Source organism: Kwoniella dejecticola, chromosome 8 (genome assembly GCF_000512565.2).
Source record: "Kwoniella dejecticola CBS 10117 chromosome 8, complete sequence".
Lineage (NCBI taxonomy): Eukaryota > Fungi > Basidiomycota > Tremellomycetes > Tremellales > Cryptococcaceae > Kwoniella > Kwoniella dejecticola.
Genome location: NC_089308.1, coordinates 721,949 through 749,512, shown reverse-complemented (window position 1 = coordinate 749,512; position 27,564 = coordinate 721,949). Strand labels below are relative to the sequence as shown.

Genomic DNA, 27,564 nt, shown 5'->3' with positions numbered 1-27,564 from the left:
GTAAGCTAAAGCTACAAAGGGTAATAAAGTACAAATATAATCGTTCGCTCGATAAATATGGCTCATCACTCCCAATGAACCCCACTATAGCATTATACGACACTTCAATTACGCCATCAAATTAGGCTAGAACCACGGCGCCCAACCTGCGAGACGAAGACAAAGCATCAGTTCAAGTGCAATGACAAGTATTCCGCAACACATCTGCATCTTCATCGTCTTCGGCATCGGCATCGAGAAAAGGGGCAAAGGGGAAAAGGGGAAAAGGGGAAAAAATCCCGACGCACCATGATAGATCCTCGAGAGATGCTCTACATCCCTAGCCTCCTGAATGAGCATATTGACCGTGTACTCAATGCTCAATTCACTCCCTAATTTACTCTTGATCTTACTTAACACTCTATCCGCTTTCTCTTTCACATTCGCATCTTGAATCATCATTTCCGTGATCGCATTGATGTTCGCATTGGCATTCGCATTTTTACCTCCTTGAGCACGCTGGAGTTTATCAGGGTCCCCGGCCCAAGCGTATAGAGGATCATTCTTGAACACTTCCAATATCGTCAATATCAGACTTGACGAATCTCTTAAGACCCTCAAAGTGTGTTCGGAGCATCGTTTGAATGTGCCTTCGATCCCGCTTATCCCGAGTCCGTCCACCAGATCGTTCGTCAATCTGAATGGGACTTTCTCGGGGATACGTAGTTTACGGCCCTACGTTAGAAAAGTAGAACGAAGGTCAGCATACTCGTTTCATTCGATGCAACGAGCTTCGGTTGCATTTGATTGGCGTGGGCAGTGCCAAAAGCCACTCATCACTCACATCTTCAAAGACGATCCCGAAATCAATATGAACCAATTCTCCTGTACTTTGATCGATCAGGATATTCGAGCAATGTCTATCTCCCAGACCGACCATCCACCCAACGATAGAGGTCACAGCCACCGATCGAGAGTAATTCAGCCGCATAGTGAACCAGGCCATCGGATCCTTATGTTTTTCGACGAAGAAATGCCTGAGAACAGGCTTGAACTTCTTCATACATTCCATGTACTTCTTGGGCAATTCGGCCGACTTGTAATCCCGATCTTGGATAGCAGCCATCTTCGACTGGAATTCTGAGGTAGGTATATCTAAGCCATTCCTATACCTAAAGAGCAATCATTCGTTCAGTACGCGCAGATATGCCCATGACACCTGTTTCTCCTGACGAAGACTGGCAATAGTTGCAAGGGGATACAAGAAGCTGGGACGAACGGGCCCACTCACTTCTGGTGCGCAGGCTTCAGCCAATCCCCAATCCCCCTCGTTCCCTCCACGAACTCGATAATCCCCGTCCGCTCAGGTAAGGGAACTACATTGTATGTCCTGAACTTAAGATTCCTCACTTTCGCCTGACGGTCCCTGGAAAGCAGGTCATTGGTCATGGTGAAGACTTGCTCCATTACCGCATCTTGTCTTACTTCATCTTCAGCCTTGAACAATTGTTGGTGTTGCTTTCCATCCGAGTCGAGGCACTGCATGATCCTCGGTCGATGTACGCCGCCAGCAATCATATACCGAGTTCGATACCTGTGGAATGTCGGGATATCCTGATACTGGCATGAAAGATCCAGGGGCAATGAGTAAGTCGCAACTGGAATTCGCAATGAGAGATTCCGGAGCGGACTGTTCGTAGGCAGACTATGGGAAGATCCAGCTTTAGGTTTTCTTGCGTGGCCTTCTAAGCTGTCTGTCAATTGAGAGTTCTCCTTGTACCTTGACCAAGCCACACTAGCCTCGACGAAGACTTTCATCTGCTGGGCTGCTCTGTTGGGCAACTTGTCCGAGGCCATCGCAGCTAGGCTTGATAGTATCTCTAGAGCAGCAGGTCCACGTCCTAGGTTCTCAGCAGCAGTCGATTTCCGTTTCGCCGAAGTTGGAGGTGTAACACCGTGAGCGAGGGTTATGACTTGGTATAAGATGTGGAAAGGGTGGTCCTGGCTCATCCGCAACAACAGGCCATTGAGATTCTGGTTGAAGGAAGTTGGCACCGTGGGTCGGTATAGTCTCGCTGCCAGTTGAGGACCAAGGAAGACAAATTTGTGCGACGGTATAAGCTTCAAGTAGACCGCAAAGCTTTTGTTCACTTCTTCTTGATCGTCATGCTGGAGCCACAAGGAGACTAGCTGGGTTATACTGTCGTCATAGGTATCGGAGAAGGTTAGAGCTTTGGCATACATCCTGAGCGCCAGCGTGATATAGCTGAGGCGCTCCTTTTCCAAAGCTTGAATAGTTCTTTCGTCTTCTTCAGCTTCGAGTCCAGCTTTGGAGCTTCTTGATGTGCTCTCTCTTCTTGACGACTTTAGGGTCGATGAGACGTCTGAATCTTGCATCTTTCTTTCCTGATATGACTTGAGACGTCCCAATTCGGAAGATTTAGATAGATTGGAACAATGGTTGTCCGCAAACGAGGCGTACTCGTGACATATTCTAGCTAGATCTTCGTTGGGCACTTTCACTTTGGCAGCTATCCCATAAGCCATTTCGAAAGTCTGCCTAATATCACTAGCAGCTTTTAATTTGGCTAGATCGGTCCAATGAGCGATTCTACCGTAAAGTACTGCCAGCCGCCCAGGATCCGCAGGTTTCCGGATCTTGACTTCTTCCGTCAAATCCTGCGCATGCTGTATCGCCAAACCATGTTCATGTTGAGACCATAGCACGTGACTGAACGCATCCTGCGCTTCGTCAGAAGGTGTTTTGCCCATTTCAAGCTGTTGCACCGCAGTGATGGCGTTGACCGAAGCCTGGATATTATCGTCCTCCTTCGCCAATTCAGCCAAACGCAGATAAGATTTCTTCTCCAGTGAAGCTAAAAGTTCAGCCTTGGGACTGAGCATATCTCCTATCACATCTTTATCCTCACGTTGTCGGCCTGATCGCAGAAGAGATAAATGGACTGCCGTGAGACGCTCGGCATCGGCGAATCTATACATGGATGTTAGCGAGAACGCAGACAGCCAAGCAGATTGGACTCACTCAAATGCTTTGCTCATGACGCCAAACCCACCCACATCTCCATGCGCTTTCTCAATTTCTGCCTGAAATCCGCCGTCAAGCCAATGGGCAGCCTCTCTCAAGCACAGCAGGTTGACCGTGGTCTTCTTGATCTGTGCCATCCGCTCCATCCCTAGACCGCTTAGCCTTTCCATCTCAACCTTGATTGAAGAGTTGACACAACGAAGCGCTGCTTCTCGATCTCGTTCTCTGTGAACAGCTCTGAGCGCGGAATACAGACTCCCTTGAGGTGTCTTTGACATGGCATCGCTCATGGGAAGGTCCCAGCCACCTGTTCGCCAAGCTAATTCGTAGAAGAATGGATCTTCCTCTGCGGCGGAACCCTCCTGTTGAGCGTGGGAGGTCATTGATGATGCTAGCCTGTTGAAGCCAAAGGTATGAAGATTATGCAATGCAGGCAAGAAAGGGTTGGAACGACCATTTGAGGGGGAAGTTTCGATCAGAGCTCCGTTCCATGCGAAAGCTCTCTGCGAGAGGCCTTCGTGTTCCAGTCGTCGAAGTAAGGCATCTCGTACATCGTGGTTCTCGATACCGTAAAAGCCATCGGGGTCTTCGACATTACTGTATATCCCGTACATGATCTACAAGTCCGCCAGTACGTCAGCCTTATTGCACTGCTTCCGTGCAAGCTTGTCGCTTCACTCAATCAAGTCATTTGCGAGCTGTACTCAAGATAAAATGGGGTCGGACTGACTTTCTGTACCCGTCCATCTCCCTCTTGTATGCCCCCATCCTGATCCCTAGCAAGCTCCAGAAACATCAGAGCCGTAGCGTAAGCGCCAATTCGTACAGCGGCCTGACTGAGCAGTACGTAATCAACTTCGAGCCAAGCATTGTATCCCAATTCACCATTTCGGTAATTGGGCTGGAAATGCCTCAGATGGAGGATGGTATCGATAATCGTATGAATCACATCTAAGCTCGCTGCAGGATACTGGATCACACCTGTGAAGTGTTCGGAGAAAAGGCGAACTCGAGTTAGAGTAATCTCAGGGTTTTGAGACGCTCCACAGGTCAAGGTAGCTTGAACGATATGAGGGAGGAGATGTTGAAGGGAAATCCCGTCGGACGAAAGCAGAGGTTGAAGTGACGTGTAAAAATCGTCGTCCGTCGCTACGACTTCACAGAGCACCTTCACTAATTCCTTCGACCAGCGAGCCGAAGACCTGCACAACTTGAGCCATCCTGATGAATTTATACCAGCGTCTAAAGCCTTAGATTCGGAGTGAGTCGATGAGAACGAGATGGGGGTGAGGACAGATAATCGCGCCTTGAGGTCGGGAGGCAGTATCGTTCCATTCAACAGCTCCCTGATCCTGGGTATCATCCCTTGCAAAGCTTCGTAAGCTATCGCACGGGTCCTGTGATTGTCGTCGTCGATCAACTTGGAGACTTCTTGAACTATCGATGCTCTCAAAGCGATTTCGGGTTCTTTCTCCTGCTTGGAGGTACTGATGTTCAGGTAGTTCGTACTATAGCTGGAGAATACAGCCATCGAGTCGAGCGATGGAAGGCGTATCTGACCATCAGCAAGCTGCAGTATGTCTAGGAAAGCGTTGATTCCCTCCATGTCCGCACCATCGAAGGTTTTGCCCTTCAAATGCCAAAACAAAGACTGGGTAAAAGTCGTCACGGCTTCAGGTTTCGTACTCGTTTTCATGATGGTCAGGTATTGTTTGCACAGTTCTCCGGCATTTTTCACCGATGGTCGTTCGCTCAGGGTGCCTAAGTCGGTGAATAAGGGCGTATACGATTCCGCTAGTTTCATTCTGAGGGAGGCGGGCCAGAGCGCGAGAGCAGCTTCGAATGCTGTGCGCGTAGTGGTTGATGTCGACCATTGTTGCGCGCTCTCGATGATCCAATTCTCTAGTCCAGCCCCGACCTCTTCTCCCTCTGACACGCTCAACGCGGTGCGAGCCAGACCTAGCTGAACGAAGAGATCCGTGAGATTGGGAATGGGGCTCTTGTATACCTCTATCTGACGAAATCCCCACCCTACCATCGAGATCACTATCCCGCAGATGTCTGGCTGACGTAAAATCGCCAGCAATTCTTGGAGGAAAACTTGAAGGATATTGGCGGATTGGAACGCTTCTTGATGCAGGACTACCAGCAGTGACAGAGCTTTCAGGTACCTTCGTTGTTCACTGACCAGAAATATTCCATTGATCTTGCCTGTGAGACGTATAACTGCGCTGAAGACCATTTTGAGCGTTGCTAAGGTTGGGTATTGTGATTTGAGGTACTGGTAAGCGGCGACTATATTCCGAGCTGAGGCGTACGGATCGATAGCGGTTGTTTCATCGGAGGACGAATCGTTTGTCATCAATTCTGACCACAGAAGACCTGCTGCATGATCGCCTGTCATTTCGTTCAGCACGTCGGCCATTCCTTCTGTAGTCAATTGAAGATCTAGCAATTCCCAGAGATGAGCAGCGATTGTATCAACGGAGTCTTCCAGCCATTTATTCAATATTCTTTTACTATCTATTCCAGGTAGGCTCCCAAGCTTGTCCATGGCTTCTTTGGCTGCTTGTTTAGCTTCGGTCGTGAAAGCCTGAGCGAAAGCGATAGCAGCTGTACTGGGAAAGGCTTGTTCGATGGCCAGACTGGCGTCCATATTTGCGGCTTCACAAGCCGAATTGTAGAAGTCGATGTGACCCTCTGCGAGCATGAAAGGCCCAACTCGCTGCAGACATGCCTGAGAGTAAGCTTTTCTTGTAGGAAATCCGTACAATTTGTGCGGAACTCGCATAGCAAGCTGACCTTCGATCAGTTGACTTCGGATGATGATAATCGCGTACGGGAGGTATAAATCTGAGATGGAGGACAATCCCAGTCGACTTGCTACGGCTTCTAAACCCAGTTGGAGATGTCCATTATAAGCTGAAGTGACGCCTGGGATCTCATATAAGTGAAAAACAGCTGCGGATCGTTGTTGAGCCGTCGCGATACAGCAATTGAGCTTCCATAGCGTGTGTGAAATGAATGAATCAAAATGCTTGTCGTCACCGGGCTGTTTGCCGAGGGTACGGAAATAGAAATCACGATGTTCCTTCGAAGGCAGGATGGGTCGATAATAAGCTAGAGAGGCCGAAGTCGCTGCTCGTAGTCGGACTCGAGCGTCGAGATCCAGTAGGGAAGCAGCTAGATAGCCTAAAGGTTCGTAATCGTCCTGATCTTGCTCTGCGTTGATGTCTACGAAATCTTCTATACTTTTTATCCAGATCTCCCTCGCTAGGTCGTAATGTAGAAATTCGTCCATGAAACTAAGCACACTAATTTTCACCCTCCAAGACGATATCGTTCCTTTCAAAATTCTATCTGCGCAGTAGCAGACGAGCTGCATCCCTCTCTCACCTAAATCTCCTCTGAGGCCATCCGGTCCAAGCCAAACTGGCATTGAGCATTTAACGAAGTCGATGATCAAGCCGAGAAGAGCTGTGTTCCTGGCAAACGCATACGATCGAAGCATGTCTTCCATCATGTCTATGATCATCTCGGTGGCATCGAAAGATAGCTTGAGCCAGTTACTTCGAACGGCTAGACACATCACCCTGGCTAACTCGATGAACCTCGATCCTTCCGTCGAAAGCACAGTGTTGATCATCTGAGGGTCTTTATACGGACGCTGAAGGTTCGAAATCAACATGTAACCCTTGAGACGTACTGCCATGACTGTACTGAGCAGGGAAGCTGATGTGCGTTGACATTCGATGGCTTCTTTAGACAATGGCATGGCGTCCGTTTCAGCATTTCGAATCTCTCCAAAATCGTCATCGTCAATGTGCTCGGCGACCTGGGTTACGCTTCCATTATTGTTGCTCGGAGAGTGTCGATTGGTCATTACTTGAAGGCAAAGGCTGAAGACGTCTTTGAATGCCGCAGACACCTAATCAGCATTTGTGTCAGCTATGTAGGCATCGATCGAGTTTCCTGACTGACAGTGGACAAAAGCCATATCTGTTGAGTCAACGTTTGAGAGGCCGACAGCCTTGTGAGAGCTTGTGAAACCGGCTTGACAGCTGTCGGCGGTAACGTGGCACTCCCGCTCAAGGGAATCTGACTCGGTATCGCGAAAGACTGGGAAGGCCCCATCGCGGCAGGCGGAGCGGAGCCGACACTTCCCGTCATGGGGCCAGCGTCGTTGTCCAAGCTGGTATCATAGTGATAAGTCGGAAGAAGGTCTCGTCTGATGCCAGATTCTGAGTCAGGCTGTACAAGGAGCGGCCAGTCGGTCTCGTTTGTCACCGGTGAATGCACCAAAGGCTCGAAGCCTCTCCAGATCAGGTGTTGCGACGGAATGCTTAGACTATTGGAAAGCAATGAAGTACGAGTGCAGGCGAGGAGCTCGACGGCGGAATTGATACAGTGGGAATCTGGGATGTTACCGTTAAGTTGCACGGTGGCTTGAAATGACAGGGTAATGACCATAAGATCCAGAGATCGTCTTGCCTTTTCTGGGGCGATGGCGCCCTCCTTTGCAGTTTCCCATCCGCTGGATTGTGCATGCAGCGTGGATGTCAGGAACGAGGAGATTCTTCGCGCTCGACCTTCAAGATAGTTGAGAGATTCAGTCGATGCAGACGTTCGTAGTGTTTGTCCCTCTTGCTGATGTGCCTCGACTCCATTCGACTTTCCGGCTGGAAGGTTGCCGTAGAGCAGAAAATCCCGGATAGGCTTGGTATTGGCCTCTTCTAAAACTCGGTCAACGATGGCTGCATCCGGTAAAACCTCCTCGGTCGACAGTTCCATGAGTGGATAGTGTTTATACCTTGATATCGAGGCTAGAAGGGCAAGAACATCCGCTGGTGTCTGCTGTTCCATCCTGGAATTACCTCTCGGACCTTCCATCAGTCCTGTCTTTTCGAGCCAGTTCAATACCTTGCTCTCAAGTTCCAAGGAGTATAGTCGTACATCCGATTTGGCTATGTTGAGAGCAAGCGCTAAGAAGGCGCAGACCGAGTCGTAGGCGAATATGGGTCCCTGGACGTCCACATTGCGGAGGAAGGTGTAAATGTCTTTGACGAACAGCGCTGAGTCCAGCTTGTCGAGTCGAAGGAGAGTGTGGGCAGCGTGACAGGCAGCCCTGCACGTTCCAGCAATTGATGCCTTCCGGATGGCGTGACCCCATACCTTTTTCCAATCATCTTCAGCAGATGCTTTAGCGGAAGAGCGACTTGAAGGTGATTCGAGAAGATTGTCGTGGCCGATATCTGCTTGTTGTCCCTGTTCATGCGAAATCTGAGCAAGAACGGACAGGCCAATGAACGCCCACGCTTGTAGCGATTCGTCATCTTCATCCAGTAAATCAATCATCGTCCTCCTGATTTCCGCCTGAGCTTCGTCGTGCAGTATACGCAAATCCTGATCACAGATGAACGTCATGACTTGCAGCGCCAGCAATCGATTCTTGACATTGCCGGATCGCATTCCAAAGATGAGCGAATTGATGCTGTTTTCCACACGTCGGCGTTTTGAAGGTCCTCCATTCCGGCTCGGCGTTGAGGGATGAGACCAAGATTGGGATTCGTGCAGCTGTCTTCGCTGTTAGCGGATATCTTGGGAGGCTTCACGTCTTCTACTCACATACACCGCGGCTTCCGCATAGAGCTCCAGTATGGCCCATATCATAGCATGTTCATTGGTAAACCCATACCCGGCTCCAATGCCTCTCTTCTCGAAGACTCCATTTCCCGCTTTGGTCGGACTAAGCCGCAGATGATTCAGTTCTAGAGGCTCGACCCCTCGTCTATCAATGGTCTCCTTGTACAACCCCTCCATGAGCGTCTCAATATTACTTCTTACATCGGAGGCATCATTGGCATCCACCAGCGTTTTATGAGTAATGAAAGGCAGGAGTGTTCTGATAGCAATGACGACCTGTTCGCGAAGGACTTTGTTTTTCGTTGTCCACAACGAGACTAATTGAGGAAAGAGCTTCAAGCCTGACGTAAGAAAGTCGTCCCTGCAATTCAATTCAAATTCGGCGAAGAGCAGATTGAGAGAACGTAAGATTGCTAGATGCACGGAAGTTTCGGTAGAGTATTGGTTGAAAAAGCGATTTATCTTCATGAGGATCGAATACCCTGATCTGTCGACTGATAATCCTGGTGCCGCCTTCTGAGGTATTGGCGGTACGATGGGAGCTGACGAAGACGAAAGGAGGATCGGAATGAGAGAGACAAGCTCAACGTTGAATTGGGTCATGCCTACTTTGGCGGAATTCCAGGAGGTAGTACCAGCTTCAGCAAGTTCAAACTCATCGACCTCCATTTCTTCTTCTAAATCGGCTACTGAATCTTCTCCTCCCCATGATGGGTCTATCGTTACCTTGTCTCCCAGGACAGCGCACCAGCAGATATTCATCAGTATCTTCCAGCTAGTCGTATCCAGGCTCTCCAGATGCGGAGGATAGATCAGAAGAGTTCGTAGAGCTTTGGCGTAATCCAAGGCTGCAGGTGGGAAGATCCGGTCTCCAGATACCAGTGATTTTGTCATATTGTTGAAAATGGTAAGGAAAGGCTTCTTCGAGATCAGGTGGACCGTTCTTTCTGCCATCCATCGAACCAGAGAGATCGCATCGGCCAATCTTTTATCAGCTGCATCAGGTTACTTGGTCAGCTTATTCACCAACCATGGACATCTGAAAGGTATGGTACTCGCCAGTGGTGCCGCCCTTCGCAGCGGGTTTGACCACATAGGCCCTCTCCTTCGCTACCGTATTGAACAGGCATTCGTAGAAAGATATCCATGCTGATCCCCCTTCTCTGCTCGCCACATCCGAGAAAGCGTTGAGATTCTGTCGATTGCTGAACAGCTCCCTGACTTTTCTAACCCCCTCAACCCTATCCTTGATGACCTTAGATTGGGTTTGTTGGAGAGCGTTCTCCAAACCTCGAACAGTGTTCATGGTGAAAGACCATTGAGGAAGAACTCTTAAGACAAAGTCGGTCGACTACAGAGCCTAGCTAGAGATGGGCGAGCGAGGTCTGATGTAGTCGCTCTGAGCCCTCTGATACACTACATATACTGGATCTAGAGAAGTATGAAGATGAAAGTAAGATGTTGAAATTACGAATGAACTTGTCGGCGACTGATTGTATCCGGTGTTGGAATTTGATTCCGTTTAATTGCAGTATAGTCCAGTCAACCGGTCAAAGCGACATGTGAACGTATGACATCAAGGTCATCTCAAACAGCGTCAAGGCTATAACTGACAGCGATATTAGTCAGTCAGTCAGTTAGTCCAAAACCTGAAGCAGACGTATGGCAAGATGGCTCGATCGATGTTGGACATCGAGGACGAGCTCTCAAGACTATGGGGTTTGGTAGGGGAATTATCCGGTCCGTCACTTATCCGCCTGACTTGACTTGAACGCCATCATTATGCTGATAGCCAATGCGTTCTATGGACCCACGGACACATCAGAACAATTGGCGAATAATCGAGCTCTGGTCACTCAGTTGAAATCGAGGTCAGATAATGTCAAAGGTCAAGCAGTCCATGCGGGTGCAGGCTTCCCGTTGAGGAGGTTCAACCTGGATATAACGAACGGTAAGCTGGTCGTGATTCTCTGCTGAAAGCAAGACTCTTAGCTTATGTCTTGTGTATAAACAGAGGAATTTCAGACTGAGCTAGAAGCTTTTGCTTCGCATCTAGTAATGGAGAATCAGCAGCTGCAGCATGAGAACAAACAGCTCAATGCGTTATTGAAGGAGTACGAGCAGACTTTGGAGACAGTAATGGGGAAGTTTAGAGGAGTAGCGGTATGTGTTCCTTCTCTATAAACATCCCTTCGCACGACCAAAAGATATGTGACACTGATCACAGTGGTTCTTCAAAAAGCATTCCTCACAACAACACGATCTCTCGCTTCATTCATATTACACATCTCTTCTACAGACTCTTCAAACCGCGCACTCTTCTGCTCAGCTCCACGACTCTACCTCTCTTTCCCTCTTACTCACCCGACTCTCAACACTGCTGCGGACGGCTTTACGCTCTATGGGCGGCGAAGACTCGGACGCCGATTTATCGACTTTACCAGGCTTACTGAATCTCATCAACAGCAAAGAAGGGTCCGAGGTCTCATCTTCTCCAAAATCAATAATTTCGAATCTGAAGTCTTTCCCACGAGCACCCAATAAACCCGTCCATTTCCCAGGGTTTATACCGGGTGAAAATGGTGGATACAACGGTACAGAGGGTCAATCTGACTGGGCATTAGAGCGAGAGATGGAAATACAGCGTCTGGAAGACGAAAATAAGGCTCTAAGGGAATTATTGAATATATCAGAAGATACTAAAATACCGTTACCGCAACATGAGCTAACAGCGGAGGACGAACCGAAGATATCGCCGACTGGAACAGGAGAGAGGTCGAGGAAGTCGAGTTTGACCGTTGAGGAATTAGAAGCTGGAGCAGCGTTCGAAGCTGATCAATTGGCTGAATCGAATAAGATACGTGACTTAAACCACCGCCAGTCTGACCTGCTGGAGAAGACACATGAGGAACATATAGAGAATGATGGACCAGCTCAAACGCCTCAGGAGTTCAGAGAAAGTGTTCTGGGATTCGAGACCAGTGAACGGCCGCCTGAAGAGGCTATAGTGGATGAACCTGATGCCGAAGCTATGGACCCGAACGGAGAGTAGGTCATACTATGTGATCGTACCGCATCGGGAGCAGCCAGTCATTGGTACAACCCCCAAGATTGTATATTTGTGTATCACCTAGATGTAGATGTAGAACACAGCACTTTAATGAACACTTATGACGGCTGAATCTGATCCCGTCATCTCGCCCGGCCAGTTAACCGAAAGGTGCACTGAAAGAGATTGTCCAAAACAAGTCGAAAATATCCTCATTTCATCTATCGCTGCATCCATGACTGTACGCCCGAAAGATGGAGACTGGGCATGAGACGACAATGGAAGAGAGCCCTGCTGAGACGTCGAGGGAGGGGCTGAGGAGGATGCGAAAGCTGGCTGCTGAAATACCTTCCTTCGGTTTCGAGTAAGTTGGGATTCTTGACAATCTCCCTTTCCCCCGAGTATGCTTGCAGTAATAATTTGCTGCGTCTCTGAATGTCCACTGATCACGACGAATCTGCAGTTCTTCAGCTTGTATGCACCCCTCGACCTCTCAATTGGTATACCCCGCCCCGACTTCGTCCCGGATCCACGGATATCTCACTTCTTCGATATTCTCTTCATCCCATCCTGAACCCTTGCGAACACCTCCGATCTTCACACCTGCTCAACAACTATCAACGTCCCATGATGGCCAGTGGACCGTCATCTTCCATCCCAGTCGCTCATCAAACAACAGTGACAGCGTTGGCAATGGTAACGGCAATGGTATGGGGGCAGGGGCAGGGACCGGCATCAATCTAGATTCTAGTACAGGCCTCAATAACGCCTCACTCAGCGATACAGAAGGGGGCACATTAGCCATCTATCCCTCCGAAAACCTCTTATCACCCCTAAATCTGAATGCCCTGCCGATAGCTACTTTCTCTATCCCCTCGCAGCCTCTTTCGATCTTCCACCTCTACCCACCTGAAATCAGCTTGACGTCTGGTAAATCAAATCCGACAGGACCAAGTCCGCCAATCAATTACGATGCTAGTAACGGTCCATCGTTCTTACTTCTGTTAGAATCCTCGGTGCTGTACTTCTATCCGACACCCGTGAGGAATGGTGACATTATCTCATGGCAAATGACATACTTGAAATCGCCCATCAATACCAAGTATCATGTGAAAGGAGCTTCGAACCCTTTAGTGTCAAGCAGTTTCCACATACAGAGAGGATGGCTAGGATGTACCCCGTCTGATCAGGGTGTATGGCTAGGCTGGCAGAACGAAGATGAAGTTGGAGTCACCAGGTTCGAGGTAGGGCAAGATAAGCTCAGCAGGAATTGTAAGTGAAGAACAAACTCATCTCGTTGCACGCCTTCTGATCTCTAATGCTGAGGTGATACATCTCATGCAGATATACAAGCGACTCCGATGCCTACGCTACCTAGAATACCAAAATCACCCTTCTCGGAGGACGGCATTGAAGACTACGCGGAACAATTGCAGAGCATCGTGTTTGTCCCTCTAGAGATGGAAGCGATCAAACACGAGGGGGATAACGGAATGGAAGGTGATGGACAGGCGAAGGAAGCGCCTACGAGACGAGTGGGAGCAGCGCTGATCTATAACGACACATGTGGGTTGCGCAAATCACGCAGCTGACTTCCACATTGTGCTGAGTCAGCTGACCTCACTGGACCTACGTGTAGTGTCACAATTTTCCTCGATGCCCAGTACTCGGTCAAGGATCCATGTTCTCTCTTTCGAGAGGAGAGGGATCGAGCTTGCTCAAGGCTTTAGCGAGATCGCTTCCGGGAACGGCGATCCGGTTTCCATTTGGGATTGGGTGAGCCAGGCTTGTTGCTCTCGTGGTGCTTGCTGATAACACCTTGTTCAGTCGACTGTGCCGGGAGTTCTGCGCCACTTCGAATCTCCAAGCGATACTTCCATTGTATCTCTGCGGCACCTGAGCTCGATAGCCTCTGGGCACTCAGCATTAGCGCTCATTTCTCAACCTGCTGGTTTATCCCTCGCTCACCTCAAATTGGTAGCGGATCAATGGGAAACGGTTGGACATCCCACAGAGCTTGGCGAGTTGAGGGGAGAAATCCATCTCGATCTGACATTCAGTCAAGGTGCAGCTCGAGGTCAACTTGGCTTAGCGGCCATCATAGGCAGAGAGTGCGCACCGGTATACGTAGTTGTGCCTCGCATAGAAGGTAAGCGAACGCATCTATTCTGAATTGTGCGTCTTCTGAAACTGGTTAGAGACGGTTCATATGTATGTAGGTCAATCAAATATTGGACCTTCAGCTGGCAATCCCTCCTTGGCAATCGATGCAGCTACTTCCATCATACTGGCCGAGAAAGACGGAGTCGATTGGTCGGACGTTATCAGAGCTGCGATGGGATCGACTGGTGTGGCGAAACGAAGAGGTTAGCGCTCGACCTCATAATGTTTCTCTTATATTGGCTGAGTTGATGTTCTGTGTGGCTACAGATTTGATCCAGGAGATCTGCGAGCACGCCTTCGCGTTTGCGAGCGAGGAAAGCGAGGTCGACGAATTGAGTTTATTGCTCAAGGTGCAAATCGCCTTACTCAGGTCAGCTCCCTTGTCCTGATTCGACGTGAATCAACGCAGCTGATGGCTCCGTCTGCTTGACAGCTCAACAAAGGATGTGCGGCTGGATCTAGCTAGTGATATCCTCAAGCTCAAAGAAGCCACTGACTTGATCGACAAGTGCGCGATCTTCAAAGATGGGAAAATCACCTTTGACCTAGGTAAGCTGATCAACATGTGCGGACTTCGCATGAGGAACGAGACATTCGGGATGAAGCTGACATTTCACCTACGCCATAGATTCGATATGGCCTCTTATAGGCGTTTTCGAATGGTCGACCGAATTCATCTCTGATGCAATGCGCGAATCGATCCTGCTTGATTCCCAACTCCAATTGCAATCAGATCCTCCTGCTTCTGATTCTGCTCTGCAAACACCCGACCTCGATCAACCTCTATCGACCATCATCCTTGTTCATCCTCGCCTTCGTCGAATCGTCATCAAACTCTTATCCCAATTGAATCAATTTATAATCTTCATCGAAGGGCTGAATAGACCGATCTTGCAGCCCGAAAATAGGGACAGGAGTAAAAGTATCAATGATCCTACAAATCCAAATCCGAATCTGAAACGGGATGCGATGGCTACGATAGTAGCGCGCGACAAGATCAGGGATATAGCTTATAAAGAGGGCTTAGGTATTTCCGACTGGGGTAAAAGTCTGGAACAAGGTGAGTTGATCTTGTTCTTGTCTAACTTGATCGTTCTCAAGCTTCGCCATAAAATACGTGACTTCCGCTAATGTCTGACGCTGCAATCTCACTTGTGATCGATTAAATCTTGTTCAGTATCTTCAACGGGAATATCAGAGGATGACCTGAATTCGACCTTGTTCGACTTATCTCTCAAACCCATCCAAGATCACTTGATACGGCTCATCGAATCGCTACCCGATTCATCCGAGTTGTTCTTATCTACCACGCAATCGCAACTATCGCCTAGATCAAACAAACACCACAAGTTCAGGTACGACCCTATCACCTATCTACCAATCCCAGTCACTCCTGCCCCAGCGTCCTTGGGTCCAAGTGCAAGTTTAAATACAAGTCTAAGTCCTGCTGGAAATGCGCAGCCCCAGATTAGGTGTTCAAGATGTAAATCATACACTGAAGAATTACCTTACTTGGTCAATACGAACACGAACACGAATACGAATACGAATGCATTGACAAGTACAAATGTCAATCCGACCAACACGAACACAAGCGAGAGATCTTTATCGCCTTGGAACCAGTGGAAGTTGAACTTGAGGACGAATTGCTTTTGTGGTGGAAGTTGGGAGAAAGAGAAGCAGTCGATAAGATAAGCGCTACATGACGAGAGTACGAGGGGTTAATACAATAAGCGATTCCTCAAAATCCCTTTCGTACTGGGATGGAATGCATTATAGCTGTAGTGCACTATAAGACCAAGCACATGATGATCAAAATGCATATCATATCGTAGAATGAAAATGATGAATGATTACTCCTAGAAACATGGCTTCTCCTCATTCACCATTCTCACCCACTATTTCACATCCTCATACCGCCCTCTCAGTCAATTTTGCTCATTCAGCTATTTGCTCGTCGATAGGTATATAGTATTATAGACAACGGAATATGAATACAAGGTATCGAATATAATGGTATATACAAGATGCAGGTCTGTGGACAATCAAGCCCGGTCATGGAACTTAAAGATCGTGATATTTATGATACAGGTCTTTTGTCGCTTCAAGAAGTTCAAAATGGGTTTCAAGAAATATGCTTTGTTCTGTCTCGGTGTTATTCGTTTTGCTACGAGTCTCGAGTCTCGCATGGCCTTTCTCGCCAAGTTGCGTTCGTTATTTATTCCTGAATGGGTGTAATATTCCCTTGTTGAGGGACGTGCGGCGTCGAATCTCCCCCTAAGTTTGGAGTTCCGCTACCGTTGGCATTGCTATTACTGCCGGAATTAGGCGCGAAATTCCAGATCATCACATCGCCGTCATCTGCGGAAGGAGGAAGCGTCGGGTCAGTCGGCAATTTATCGAATGACAACCTGGAAGTATGAGGGAGGGACTGACCTGATCCAGAGACAATCATATCATCGCTCAACTGAAGAGAAGTGACTGCACCCCTGTGTCCGACCAATGTCTGAACGCATTGACCGGATTCTCTGTCCCATACTTTGATCGTACGGTCTGCAAAAAGCACACGATATCCGATTAAATCAGCACAAGTCAAGAAAAGCAATGTGATGTGACCGCCTTATGATGAAACCGCTCGTGAGACTTACCATGAGAAGCAGACGCCAGTCTGAGTGCGTCGATGTCGACCGACCAAACACCTTCGATGTGCCCAAATAACGTAGATTGCTCTTTACCAGAATCCACATCCCAGATCTTCACCGTCCCATCCAGCGAGCCCGTAGCGAGGATAGCTTTCTTCTCTCTACCTCTCGACCTATCTCTATCGGGCTGGTCCTTCTTCGCAGAATTTCCATTAGGCGAATGGACGTAGACTCTAGGTTTGATAGCTGCATTCCTTGATCGACCTCGATGTTCATCAGGATCAAAGCCTTCAGGCGTATCAACGTCATTCAAATCGATGGGGACGTGAGGCGGTGATCCGTATTGGGTGCCGGAAACGAATTGGCCATTCTCAGTAGGCGTGAGTTGTCTTCTTTCTCGTTGTTGTTGGATATCTCGCTGGGTGATCTCATCTTCCGACATGTCCACCATGAGGATTTTCATGCTTTGTACTTGGGCTTTGTGGCCTTCAAAGGTCCTGATACAAGTCTGATCGGTCAAGTCCCAGAGCTTGATCGTGCCGTCGTCCGAGGCCGAGAACAACATCGCGCCTACGTCAATATCGGGTTGAGCAGCTCGCTGTCGCGATTCCGAGTCGCTGGCGAGCCCTGGTGATTTGGCTTTCGAACATCGCGAAGAGACTGCTTGAGTGAAGCTTGGAGGCAAGGTAGGATCGATATCTGATGGTGAGGATTTGCCATCCCACAAGACCACGCTGTTGACCCATTCTTCATGTCCACGGAGAACAAATTTATTCCCAGATCGGAAGTTCCAGACTTGAATGGTAGAATCTGCGGATCCTGATGCTAAGAGATAGCCGTTGTAATTGAGAGAGATGACTCCGTCGGTGTGACCATCCATAACTCGGAGACATTCTCCAGCTCGCCAATTCCACATTCTAACGGTTCCATCCATGGCACCCGTGAAGAGCAGCATTTGGTCGAATTGAAGCGCTCGAACAGCTCGAGTGTGACCGGTGAGAACTCGTACTTCTTCGCCCGAATCGAGATTCCATACTCGAACCGTTCGATCGTAAGAGCCAGTGATTAAGACAGGATAAGATGGGTTGGTCAGAGCAGTGTGATATTGAAGACACATGACACCGTCGGTATGGCCCTAAGCATCCATCTTTATCAGCTGGGAGACCCGAGCCAGCAGGTGTGAATACTCACCCTAAGCAGTCTGTGGTTGAACCTTCCTTTTCTCCAGTTTCTCTCAACCATCAAACGTTCGCAATATACAGTCTTCCACGGTCTAGTCAACCTGATGTCCCTCGTCAAATGTCCGTTTTTCGATTGAAGCAATTCTTCTTCCGTATCACTATCTTTCACTTTCGACTTCTTGGCAGGCAGCGAATCAGGTGTGGACGGCGCGCTCCGTTTGAGACTTGACGAGTTATTGAACATCGCAGGCATATCACAAGATTTCAAACCTATCTCGCTCGACAAGCCGAATCCATCGAAACCGTCCGCTGTGGCTGATACGGCTCCTGATAAAACTTCGTTTCTCGTTACTACTCTTGAGGGTCCAGCATGACTATGCGAATGATCGTGATGGTCGTCGTGTTTGTGATCGTGTTCTACCAAAGTAGCTGGACTTCGGTCCTTCAGTTCGACCCTCAATCTCTTCCTTTCCAATAGAGGTAAACCCCATCCACACTTCTCGCATTTCCTGTCGATGTGTTGACCGCACATCCTCCTCCACAACAAGTCATCGTCGGCCAAAGCTTTCCAAGATTTGCTCACTTGAGCTGCTCGTCCAAGAGAAAAGGCATCAAGGTATCCAAGAATACGTAGGGATGTTTCACGGGGTAAGAGGGAGAAGGGATCTATTCGGATGATTTGGTTGAGCGAGTCGGAAAGATGCGATAATTGCGAGCTGAACAAAACAATCAGCACCCCACAGCGTATTGACCGAGAGCCCATACTCACAAACAACACATAGTCAAAATACCTTCCAAGATAAGTTTTCTTTTCCCATGTGGTGCATTCGAGAACGTCGACCACATAGAGGTAATTGCAGCTCGTTCCGATTGACTGAGATTGTCCAATGACTTTTGGTCCGCATTAGCTTGGGTTCCATCAATCGTCATAGCGAAGACAGCTTACCCTTTGCAGTTTCTCATTGACATTCTGATTAGCCATCTGCTTATGCCTTACACATAGCTTCCGACCTGCTCTGGTGGGAATAACATCTAATTCTGTGTCTTGTTCAGGATACGGATATTGATGAGCATGCCCATTCGAGCGAGACGAAGAGGCGAGTGGGAAAGAGGACATATTGGCCGGCGCAGAGTTGGGCGAAGTCGCCATCTCGACGTTCTCTGACCAGGTTTGTAAGAGAAAATGTGGAAGCTGAGTGGCAATGAGGCCTTTCGCTGTCGTCTGACTAAGACGGTTTTCTGTATGTTTTCGATTATTGTTCAAGTTTGTTTGGTTATATCAGCTGGCTTTTCTGTCGTACAAGGTGTTTGTGATGCTGAGACTGTTGTCAAGAAGCAAGATTTGCTGGTGGAGTTGTAAGTGGTGGTGAGAAGATGCAAGAAAGAGGAGTTGATGAAAATAGAGGATCTTTACGTTTGACTACGTGACACCTCTTTAGAAAATCATCTGATTACGATTGATTACGAATACGCTAATTGACGCAAGGATCTTTTCTAATCATTTAGCTTAAGATGCTAATTTCAGGGACCAGATAATCGTAATCAATCCCGTAAATTGTATATGATCGGGTCAAGCCGAGTACCCGCTCGGAGTCTTTATCAACCTCGACCTCTTCAGCTGCGATTATTCCAGATAACTAGATAACTGAGGTCGTCGTTTGCAAATGATATCTGTCAATTCCTAAACATGCTACACTAGAAGATCTGACAAGAGTGATCGACCATTGCATCATGTCTGTCATGCTGATCATGCAAAGCGTGTGTTTGTGTGTGCCGCAAACAAGCAAGCGGTCATTTATGGCTCTTGCACGCATGCCTGGTCCAGAAAGCACGCCAGATGTAGTCATTTCGCTGGCTGATTATCACTCAGAAGAAAAGGAAAGGACCGTCGGATTTCGCCATATCCCGTCAACACTCAAAAGAACGGTACGACGTTAGCTAACAAACGCATGGACGATCTATGTTAATTCGACGCCACCCCCTGTGCCCCGCGTTGGTATCTGTCTGCGAGCTGTAGCAAGCAGATTCCGAAAAGAGGTCTATTCGTCTATTCAAGGCGTGATCGCGATAGCATCATCGGGTTTAACCATGTGCCTGTTTGTTTATTTATTCCAAATGATCTCGGCGTTCCGAGCTCGAAAGATGATACCATCGCATCCCGAAAGTTTGTATAGCATGATTTCGTCAAGGTAGATTCGTGTTTTTGATCTGCATTCGCAATGCCGTCTTACCGATACTCGAGGAATGCGCTCGCACACTCTCTGCTCTGACTGTGAGCTCGTCATTCTTGTTGCATGCATGCATCAGAATTCCTAATCTCAGCGCAAGTGTGTAAAGGGCTCGGAGCATTCGTCACTGCAGGACCGACGCACAAATGGGTTACTCGTAAATGGCGAACGCCGATAAATAATCACGACATCGAAATTTTCTCTTGCGCAATCTCGCGTCTTCACCAAAATTTCGGAATTCTCATTGTCGTTCTGCTTTTCTACCAGCGTTCGTTTCTTTCCTTCGAACAATTAATCGTGCTTTCTCGCTATCAATCTTAGTATATCCTTATCTCCCTTCTTCGACATGATACTATCGGTTCAATGTCCTTCATGATTGTGCTTCCTTCCCGCCATATTCCGAATAGATCTACCATTGTCGTCATTGATCTTCATCACTTCGCACGCCATCGCTTCATCGCCGACTAAAAGGAGATCTGGCTCTAAACTTGCAAACTTGGCTGATGTACACACGAGGTCGCATCTGGTCTTTTTGCGATTCCCGTTCAACGCACACTGCTCAATGTTGACTCAGCTGTCATTGTCCGACAACAACGAATTGTCGGTGACTCCTTGCCCCCTTCGCCATTCTTTGCCTTGTGTAAGTTAAGGCATGCGATCCTTGGCCCTCATCTTGGTTCTTCTCTCCGCGGCGGCTTTGCCAATCGTCTGACTACCGTCCAAGGGCTCGAGACAGCATGAATCTGTATCGATCCTTACCCTAAACATAAGCGTAATTTCTTTCCCCCACACACACTACGGCTCCATCTGCTCGTATTTGCTTCACCACCGCAAATCACGATTCCTGAATGGGCCAATAACAAACCTACCTATCTTTCTTTTCCTCCTTGTTATCTCTCTTGCTATCGATTCCCAATATCGAAAAAGGGGGTGGGGAAAAGCTAGATTACAATCAACCTAGTTCCATATTCTCTCTACATTCTCATTGTCTTCGTGCCATGCTATCAAACTTTTCTCATTTCAAATCCGGACACTCATTCAGCAGTCAGCCAATGATCACCAAAATTCCCTTGACTGACAACGGTTTCTCGAATTCCTATTTCCCAAAGTCAAGTTTTCAAGCCTACTGACCCCAGTCCAGCTTCATACTGATCGATACATGTGCCCCTGGACTGGCGCCAACAAAATCCACAGGATCAACGCCGACATGGGACGATGCCATGTCAGCGTCTGGCCTTTCTCAAGACCATATCCTCCATTTCACGGGATACGCGTCAACTAAAAGGCCCAAAATAGCACCCATATCGTCTGTTCGAGGGCAACCTCGAGCGATACGATTTCGTTTTTTTACCTTCACCTTTTCTTCCTTTCTCCCTTGCAGTGGACTCTATCAAGTATAGATCGGATTGTATCACGGTAAAAGACGGACATGTCAACATCAACAGCGTCATGGTATGCATATGAATTGCTCGACATCATCAGGCAGGAAAGGATATTTACAGTACATCGTACAAAATCACCAAAGGTAATCGCAAGAAAGAACACATCTAAAGTCTATCATGGGAAACTCCTCACACGGGACACAGGGAAGGGAACAAAACAAGGTGAAACGGAAAGACACACAGAAAGAGGGAGATGATATTTCGATGGACAGACCGACAAGTCAACGAAATAATCAACCTCGTACTTCACAGCTTAACGGCCGACCACCTAATTGAGCATTGAAAGCATCAGCACATAGCCCTGACTCAGCTGAACCTTTGACCGTGCTCACCTCTAACGAGAAACGCCCTACTACCCTCTCGTCATCCGCTCGTCTCTCTACAATCCGAATATCCACTTCCCCCCGATCTTGCTGGCGGGGTACACCCCACAATTCGCCATCTTCAAAGTGGAGCCAATCCGGTAACTCAGTCAACTTGATAATTATACTCCCATTCTTCTTCGTGCTCGTCAACCGCTTCTCCACGAAAGCCAAGTATTCCGCCTCTTCATCTCTCCCTCTAGAACTTACTCCAGACGAGGCATTTGAGGACGCGTTCGAATTCGAGGGCGTGATCGACAGTGGTGGATAAAAGTGGAATGGCTCCGATACGCCTAACAAGATTCTTTGCGGACTCGATAATGGCGAACGACCCTTGGCGGTCTTCGTATTCAACGAATTCGCTGAGTTGGACACCGAAGTTGATCTCAATTTACTGGAACTAGCACTGGCATTGCTTTTCTTACTCCCCACTGACGATTTCGACGCTATCGAAGAGCTAGTTGGTAAGGCAGGCAAAGAGGGTAGACTACTTGGTGGACTGGGTGATCTGGTTCCCTTTACCGTACCCGTGACGCCCCCTGCTACTTTCGGGCGAGTCACCGCTTTTGTAGGTGGTAAAGGCAAAGGACTTTCAGGGGGTGGACTAGGCGTGTATACTCTCTCACGATCTATCGTCATCGCAGGTGTAAACTTAGGTGTTCCCATTCCGATACCTAATCCTATACTTCCAGCTTCAACCACCGCTGAATGACTTATACTGCCCCTCTTATTCGGATTGGGATGTTCCACCTCGACTTTCTTCTGTTTCCCGAAGCTGACCAAACGCGAATGCGTGGTCATCACTGGACTCGGGACTGCTCCTGTATGTTGACTGTTCACTGATCCCGCCGCAGAAGGGGCTCTTTCCGTATGACTACTTGCCAGACTCGCTGTTGCCGGAGAATCCAGAGTCCGTCTAGCATCTATCCTTGATGCGGTCTGTATAATTACTCCATTGTTCGGGTCATCACCCGACAAGGAAGAGGTCTCTGTGTGTGCCAAATCGGAGTCAGTCGGGAAATGGATATTGTCAATACTGATTTCTTCGTCCTCGGAATTCATCGAGCCGCCAGGCGATCCAGCTCTAGGTCTAATTCCCTTCCCGCCCCTGCGAGCAGAGGACGATGACGAAGAGGAAGGGTGGATGGGGATATTCGTAACCTTGAAATCTGCTCTTTGGGTCGGAGCATTCGGATCAACAGCGTTGAGGATATGTGATTCGTTGGTGGTGGTAATACCGGAAGAGGAGCTTCTGGCGGAAGATCGGAAGCTTGTTTCGCCTGGTGCAGGTGTATCTCCTGTAGTCCACACGAAAGGAGGTTCCGATTCCCAACTTGCCCTCGAAGACTGACCGCCTATCGAGGTCTTCGCGAATTTGGAGTCGTCCGTCACGATGGTAGCTCGGTCCAAGTAGCTCGAGGAATTACCGGTCATATCCGATCTCTGCGACAATTTTGAGGAACTCTGAGATCTATCTATCTGACTTCCTGTGACGTATGACGGCGTAGCTATGAATTCTCCAGCTGATCTTCCAGATTCCGATTGATCGTCTCCCGTGGTGTAAACTGTATCTCGCTTAACTATTCCGGCTTTGTCCACTGCAGCTGCCAACTGGGCTTGGAAGGCCGCGTTGCCGAGCGAAGGCATGATGATCGGATTCGATATCTTAGGTATAACTCTCTTGTTGGTTTTGCTGAATGGGTTTGACAAGAAAGACCTCTTCAGTCGGCTACCATTAGTGTTGATTGTCGAAGTCCCGCCACCTACTCCTGCGCCACTGCCCATTCTGAGATGCGGTAATACCGTTGTTTGCCCATTGCTTCCGACGACTGTCCCCGAAGAGCCACCGTCAATCCTGCCCAGTACCAACATGTGTGTCGTAGCTGGATCACCACCCATCTTCTCCACATATTCCAACGCAGGTGTTTCAGCAGCTTCGTATGACCATTTCCCCTCTTCCTCCATGGTAGGCGATTTCGTGCCATACCCATTCATACCCCTAGATGCACCATTGGAAGCTGTTCGCCGTCTCCATTGCATCAACAGGAAGATGACCAGGAGGATGCCGACCAAAGAGCAGACTACCGCAATGGCAGCAGTGGTACCTTTTGATAGCCCGCTAGAGTGCGCATGGGGATGATGGGTGACTGCCGCAGTGGTGTTTGAGAATAAGGACAAGGTCATCATCGATTTGGAGAAAGCATTCGTCGTTAAATCCTGCGCACGCAAGGTGACTGCAATGGAATCGTACGCCGCATCGCTCGGTGGAGTTCCTGAGAGACTCTTTTGATCGTTCGAAAGCGAGAGCCAATTGCCAGCTTCTTTAGGATCAAAAGAAGCTGTCAAGTTGGACTGTCTATCAGTCGAATTGCTTAGGTATTGCCCAAGCGATATTGTTGCGGGTTTGTTTGATTCAAGGATGATAGGATCGACCTTATCGGTTTTGAAGAGTGAAGGGTAGAAGACGACCTTCAGAGTGGTGTTGAGAGTGTCGCCGTTGTTGTCGGTCACACATACAGGAAGGTCAGTAGGTTGCTGACTCGGCGGCGCCGAACCTATGATGCTCATATTCATGGAGTCATATTCCAGCCAACTAAGAGAGCTCGTGTCGATATTGACGCTGCTCAAATCGCTGATGTCTGCCGCTTTGTCGTCGACGCCAATACTATTCCTGAGCAAGCTCTTCAGTCCTATCTCGCCCGAGTAGCCCAGTGTCATATTCACCACCAAAGGCTTCGTCAATTGCAAACTATGTGCTGACACTACGATAGTGAAACTCTGTTGGATATCTGAATACCCGAACATATCTGATCCTGATAAGAGGATCTCGAACGTCTGATCGTCCGAATCTGCCGGAGTCACACCGTCGAAAGTGACCGTCTGATTATTGAACGCCAGCCACGCCGGAAGTGGCGAGCCGTCTTTCAGAGAAGCGGAGTAAAACACCTTTGTTGGAGCTTTGAAGGTAGACGGCGTAAATCCAAGGGAGAAAGACCAATTTGGCGGGACCCTTACGCCTGGATAATTCGGAGACGAAGAGGATTTGAACGGGTAAGCGGAGGTGATTGACGCTGAATTTGGTAGATTTAGCTGGTCGGCTATTGAGTGGCCTAGAGTTATATTCCCGCCCAGCTCGGAAACGACGAAAGCTACATGATCTGAGATGCTTGATTGACCATCGGTGGTCGTAGCTGTGATTTGGACTAGTCTGGTCCCGATATCGTCTGACGTGGGATTACCGCTGAATGTTCTGGTTGTCCCCACAAATGAAAGCCACGGCGGTAAGTTGAAGGCTGTGTATGACAATGAGGAAGCGGGCGAAAATGTGTTTTCTGAAAAACTCCATTGGAATGGTTGATCCACTCTTCCGACCGGAGGATGCTGTTGATTTAGGGAATGCAAAATGGTCAGAGATCCGATGGAGGAGGCTAAAATAAGCGCTGGTAGCAGACAGAGAAAAGCTAATATGGTTGAGAAGATCATTGTAAGGAAGGACCTTATTGGATGGGCTGTGTGCTCGATAAGTCAGTGTGCGAGCAGTGTTCAGGAAGGCGGAGGACGAATCACCCTCCGGTCGCCCTTTTAATCACCGTTGGCGGGCCAACGTCGAAGACTTCAGGTGAATAATTTCAAATTTGTGGTCCAAGCTGCAGATTTCGATTGGATCGCTAGTCGACCAGCGAAGGATGTTAGTAATGATGAAATGAACGTGATTGACGAGGATCAGGTGTGGTCGTTGGAACATCGAAAAGGATGAATCCAGCCAGTACACGATGCTCAAGCGTAAGGAAAGAAGCGAAGGAGAGGCGATGGAAGCAACATCGGAGAGCAGTAGGGTAATGCCTAATCCTGTGAGCTCGTTGCATCATGGATTGCACTGGAGATGAATAGCACGATGATGATCGTGCGGCCAGTCAAAAAAAAAGCTGGAAAGCTGAATGGGCGGGATTGCAATTTGGGCTAGTAAAGTAAACAATCGGAATCTCGAATGAATGGGGATTATTGCATGGTGAATTGGAATTTTGTCCGGTCCTGCTGTTTGAGCCCCTTCGCATTGTTCATTAGCTAATTTGCGAAGGATGGACAGGGAACTAACGGTTAAGCATATATACTCACCGCGATCGGCAGATCAGCTTGAGTCGATAACGGCCGGAATTAGCTGATGTCCTCTTCACATTCAAGTCAATGCAAGCCCTCGGTACCAGAGAACTCCATGCTATGTAATCATCTGTAACATAAGATCCCGACACTATAAGGAACGACCGCTTGGTACAGGGTGCATGACTCTTCTCATATGTGTTTCTGCTTAAGCTTTCAATACAACGGACTATCATGCAGCAGAAGGTCAACACCCCTCTAATGACTTGATTCGCACGAAGGACCAGCCAACAAGGGTAAAAGCTCACCATATCCTCCATCTCGCCTTTCTGCATCTGTCTAATCAGCGTAAAGTCCACCTCCATCGCCCTTTGCTCGCTCTACACTCTCGTTCCTCTCTCCTCCAGCTTGTTCCACCTCTTCTAACCCCTTGCCCTGCCTCCAGCCATCGACCTCGCCCCTCATAGTCTCCAGCTTGTGGATCAGGGTCTTTCCGACCGAGCCTATTCCAGACCCAGACTCATCCTTGATCTTATTTATCGCATCTGTAAAAGCCGATGAGAGGTGTCCGAAGGTGTCGCTAAACATCTGGGGCTATAACCGAGAACGCAAAACCAGTAAGCAACACAGGCTTATCAAGCATGAAAGAGATCGCTTACATTGCCAAATACACCCCTTACATCACCCCCGTGGTCTGGTGCACCCGACCCAGGCATGGATCCGGGTTGAGCAGGCTGAGTTCCGACTTGAGGGAATACCTATAAAACGCGTCAAATGACGCTCGATTGCTAGCTGACTTTGTCGACACTCACTCCGGCTGGATTCTCTCTGTTGTTGCATGAATAAGCGGATGGTCGCGTGCAGGTAGCGATGGAAGAGTACTGACCTGGTAGGCTCTGGACCTTGAATGTCATTGTGCATCAAACCGGCATCATTGGTTTTGGCGTTATCTAATGATTGTCGATGATCAGCTCTCGGCTTCAATAGGATGCGCAGCGATGCTCACCTTCAGCTGTGGAACCTGATAGAGACATGATGGCTATGGTTCAACTTTAGTAGTACAGTTATGTCACGATGAGCGGACTATAATAGATAAATTCTAAACCGTGTCCGTGATGGGTTTGGGTTGATCGGAGAAGATACTATCAAATATTCGGCGTGTGTGACGTCACTTGACTGGACGTGGCGGTCCTATCTTACCTATCTTGAACCAGTAAAAAGCTGTCAAATGCATTCTGACCACGCTGGAAGTGCAGTCCGCAATGGTGTGGCTCTTGATTGCATGAATCGCTTCTCTTTGTAGCCGGGTACGAAGTGCTGGTCTTCTACGAGATGATTCACGTACCATAATCTGTCAAGGATTGCTCGAGCTCCTGAAACAAGCTATGGACATGCGCTCTGCCTGGTCTGCGAGTCATCATATCGTTCTGCAAGACGATCTAGCGCGAAATCCCGATGCTCATCACCTTTACTTCGCCGATCCCCAATATCTCTGCAATCAAAGAACCCCAATCAATAGCACTACCAGATAAGATCCGATGGACCTGTAGCAGCTATACGAGATTAGCACTGACCCACGGCGAGCCGGCGGTCTGAGCAAGTCCCTGAGAAGGCTGACAATCGCTAGAAGGCCGGGTGAGGAATGCTATGCATTGCTCCAGTCATCATGTGGCCAATTGAAGGGTGATGAAGCATTCTATCTATCGAACCTGTCGGCTGAAGTCGCTGTGC

The 27,564-nt window shown here is 48.5% G+C and overlaps 6 protein-coding genes across 6 annotated transcripts; 2 read left to right on the top strand and 4 right to left on the bottom strand.

The window, feature by feature from the left end:
* Positions 1 to 126: 126 nt before the first annotated feature.
* Positions 127 to 9,974, bottom strand: I303_106592 (uncharacterized protein; the record flags this gene model as incomplete). Its single annotated transcript, XM_065969405.1, has 9 exons — positions 127 to 146; positions 288 to 714; positions 824 to 1,151; positions 1,271 to 2,971; positions 3,023 to 3,642; positions 3,756 to 6,953; positions 7,007 to 8,599; positions 8,651 to 9,663; positions 9,728 to 9,974. The coding sequence occupies 9 exons, from the start codon at positions 9,972 to 9,974 to the stop codon at positions 127 to 129; spliced, it is 9,147 nt and encodes a 3,048-aa protein (XP_065825477.1).
* A 364-nt stretch (positions 9,975 to 10,338) lies between these two features.
* On the top strand, positions 10,339 to 11,720 carry I303_106591 (uncharacterized protein; the record flags this gene model as incomplete). The annotated part of the gene is made up of 4 exons (XM_065969404.1): positions 10,339 to 10,408; positions 10,494 to 10,619; positions 10,683 to 10,831; positions 10,911 to 11,720. The coding sequence occupies 4 exons, from the start codon at positions 10,339 to 10,341 to the stop codon at positions 11,718 to 11,720; spliced, it is 1,155 nt and encodes a 384-aa protein (XP_065825476.1).
* A 251-nt stretch (positions 11,721 to 11,971) lies between these two features.
* Positions 11,972 to 15,575, top strand: I303_106590 (uncharacterized protein; the record flags this gene model as incomplete). Its single annotated transcript, XM_018411413.1, has 10 exons — positions 11,972 to 12,081; positions 12,181 to 12,989; positions 13,062 to 13,283; positions 13,357 to 13,493; positions 13,545 to 13,866; positions 13,937 to 14,083; positions 14,148 to 14,250; positions 14,314 to 14,429; positions 14,509 to 14,940; positions 15,058 to 15,575. The coding sequence occupies 10 exons, from the start codon at positions 11,972 to 11,974 to the stop codon at positions 15,573 to 15,575; spliced, it is 2,916 nt and encodes a 971-aa protein (XP_018259225.1).
* A 523-nt stretch (positions 15,576 to 16,098) lies between these two features.
* I303_106589 (uncharacterized protein) lies at positions 16,099 to 18,853 on the bottom strand (the record flags this gene model as incomplete). The annotated part of the gene is made up of 6 exons (XM_018411414.1): positions 16,099 to 16,241; positions 16,317 to 16,433; positions 16,529 to 17,657; positions 17,714 to 18,419; positions 18,473 to 18,594; positions 18,650 to 18,853. The coding sequence occupies 6 exons, from the start codon at positions 18,851 to 18,853 to the stop codon at positions 16,099 to 16,101; spliced, it is 2,421 nt and encodes an 806-aa protein (XP_018259226.1).
* A 2,773-nt stretch (positions 18,854 to 21,626) lies between these two features.
* On the bottom strand, positions 21,627 to 25,218 carry I303_106588 (uncharacterized protein; the record flags this gene model as incomplete). Its single annotated transcript, XM_018411415.1, has 2 exons — positions 21,627 to 21,641; positions 21,706 to 25,218. The coding sequence occupies 2 exons, from the start codon at positions 25,216 to 25,218 to the stop codon at positions 21,627 to 21,629; spliced, it is 3,528 nt and encodes a 1,175-aa protein (XP_018259227.1).
* Positions 25,219 to 26,172: 954 nt separating this feature from the next.
* I303_106587 (uncharacterized protein) lies at positions 26,173 to 26,867 on the bottom strand (the record flags this gene model as incomplete). The annotated part of the gene is made up of 5 exons (XM_018411416.2): positions 26,173 to 26,427; positions 26,493 to 26,591; positions 26,646 to 26,661; positions 26,720 to 26,783; positions 26,840 to 26,867. 5 exons carry the CDS (start codon positions 26,865 to 26,867, stop codon positions 26,173 to 26,175), a joined length of 462 nt encoding a protein of 153 aa, XP_018259228.2.
* Between the last annotated feature and the right edge of the window lie 697 nt (positions 26,868 to 27,564).